Consider the following 2,500-nt stretch of genomic DNA (forward strand, 5'->3'; position numbering starts at 1 on the left):
GCAATGGCGTCTGCGGTGATGGGCGGGCTCGGACCAGCAGTGGGCCACGGGCGTCTGCGGGCGGCGGGGAGGCGTTAGGGCGCGAAGGAAATAAGGAAGATTAAAGTTTAAAGGACGTGAAATCGTAATCAGGTGATCGGAGTGCTATCAATACTGTCGTCATTAATGAGGCGGTGATTTACTATTCCTATGATTTTATTGATGGATTCAGTTTTTTATTACCATTTTGTTTATGTATTTATCAGGTTGAGTGACATTATTAACATTATCATTGTTATTGTTATGATCATTATCATCCATCATCTTTATTATCCTCACTGTTATTGTTATCACCATTATTATCATCACCATCATTATTGTTCATCCCATCATCATTATCACCAATATCATTATCATCATTACCATATACATTATTAATATGTGTATCAATATCATTACTATTATTATTATCATGATTATTTTTTCTGTTATCATTATCATTATTACTGTCATTGCTGATAATGTTATCATTATTGTGATAATAATGATATTATTGTTTTTTTTTTTTATTATTCATACTGTTATTATCATCCTCAGTATAATTTTTAATAATACTAGCTTTATTAATATTTTTATCACTATTATATCACTTAACACACAGTGACAAGTATATACACATGGATTGAGCTGCAAATACAAATGTAAATAAATAAACTTACACACAAACACACACACGCTTACATTCTTAACATTATTGTCCTCAGATGATGGTAAGCCTTCAGATACCACTAATAAGCTCTTTAGGTTACCATCATTCCACCTCTAATATTATCGTTGGTTATTTTCATTATCATTGTGTGTGTGTGTGTGTGTGTGTGTGTGTGTGTGTGTGTGTGTGTGTGTGTGTGTGTGCGTGTGTGTGAGTGTCCCATTAACATATATGTGTTTATATACTTATGTATGTACATATAAGGCCTTCTATTAAATTTCCAGTGCATGTGTGAATATCCCTATGTACGCCGTTAGCTACATCAAAACTAAACAAAAGCTATATCTTGTGACTCCAAACAACCAAAAAAAAATCAAATGATATAAAGCATAATAAACATACAAAAATAATACAAATAACAGCGAAATACCCCGCGTGAGACAACATGGTCGCAAGTTTTGTAACTGGAGTATTAGAGATCCCCCCTCCCCCCGTCGCGTCCCCCCAGGCTATCCCTCTACCCCCCCCCCCCCCCCCGCTTCTTCCCGGAGGCGGGTCCGTGGCGAGCTTCCAGAACAGGAATCTTCAAGATTATATAAGACTGTGTGCGTGTGTATGTGTGTTTCTGCGTTTGGTGTGTATGCTTGTGTGTTCCGATCTTTGAGTGTTTTTTTTTTTTTTCTCTCTCTAAACGTTCATTTACTTAGAACATGAAGCTAAACGTATATCTACAGCACGTATTGGTTTCTAATCGTGCGTAATACAACTACTTTACAAATACGTAGATATGATTTCGCTAACATTAACATGGAAAACGTGGTTATGTCTGCACAGGTGACGCGTGATCCTCTTCTCTTCCCTTACTTTAGATTTCTATATAATTATGTCATGCAGTACTCAGCATGATGCGATGTTAGGGTCCCTGAAAGACTAAAAATTTATCTTCCACATTCTCTCTCTCTCTATCTATCTATCTATCTGTCAATCTTTCAATCTCTTTATCTCTCTCCCTTTCTGTCTCTCTATCTATTTTTATATTTTTATATTATTCTGACGAATACTTTTAAGAGTCTGTTTTGCATTCTACTCGAGTTTTGGCCAGTCCAGCGACGGATGTTTTATCTTCTTTCCGTTCTACTTATTGTTCAAATCCCTTTGGCCAAAACCACTTTCTCTCACGATACTAAAGCCATTCAAACGTGCAGTAGATAAAGTGTTGCTCTGTGATTCGTGACCTGAATGCCTCACGAAAGAAACGGGCGAGTCTGATAAACCTCGGTCGTTAGTGAGACTCTCAAAATTTTTATGAGTTCGTCCTTAATAGAGTCATTGGGCGCCGTCCAGCATCATATATCTTCGTGTGGGATTCAGTCACTCATAAAACAGGCAGCCGAGATATGTTCACAAACCCGCCATCGATCCACTCTTGGGAATGATGCGAATCGTGGACGAAGTTGACAAAGCTTTCTCCATATATTTCTCTTTGAGGAATTTATATCTAGTTATTTCCCTAAACTGAAACCATTCTTAAATCACTACGAAATCGAGTGTTGGCAAAAAAGCGATATAAACAAGGAAACAGTTCAAGAATTTTACACAGGATCATTTTGTGAGAGGGAGAACGACAGAGACGAGGGGGAAGGAGGGAGGGGGAGAGAGAGAGAGAGAGAGAGAGAGAGAGAGAGAGAGAGAGAGAGAGAGAGAGAGAGAGAGAGAGAGAGAGAGAGAGAGAGAGAGGGAGAAACAGAGAGAGAGGGGGAGTGAGAGGGAGAGACAGACAGATAGACAAACTGACTGACAGAGAAAGATACT

General features: G+C 38.4%; 1 protein-coding gene across 7 annotated transcripts in view; it reads right to left on the bottom strand.

Moving 5' to 3' along the window:
• Positions 1-2,500, bottom strand: part of LOC125046524 (diacylglycerol kinase theta-like) — a 71,416-nt gene that overhangs the window by 23,256 nt on the left and 45,660 nt on the right. For all 7 annotated transcript variants that reach the window (XM_047644304.1, XM_047644305.1, XM_047644303.1 and 4 more), the window contains exon 3: positions 1-54. This exon is cut by the window's left edge and continues 49 nt beyond it. In XM_047644304.1, the coding sequence (XP_047500260.1) occupies positions 1-54 (54 nt within the window). The remainder of the gene's footprint in view (positions 55-2,500) is intronic.

The sequence above is a fragment of the Penaeus chinensis genome, chromosome 39 (genome assembly GCF_019202785.1).
Source record: "Penaeus chinensis breed Huanghai No. 1 chromosome 39, ASM1920278v2, whole genome shotgun sequence".
Lineage (NCBI taxonomy): Eukaryota > Metazoa > Arthropoda > Malacostraca > Decapoda > Penaeidae > Penaeus > Penaeus chinensis.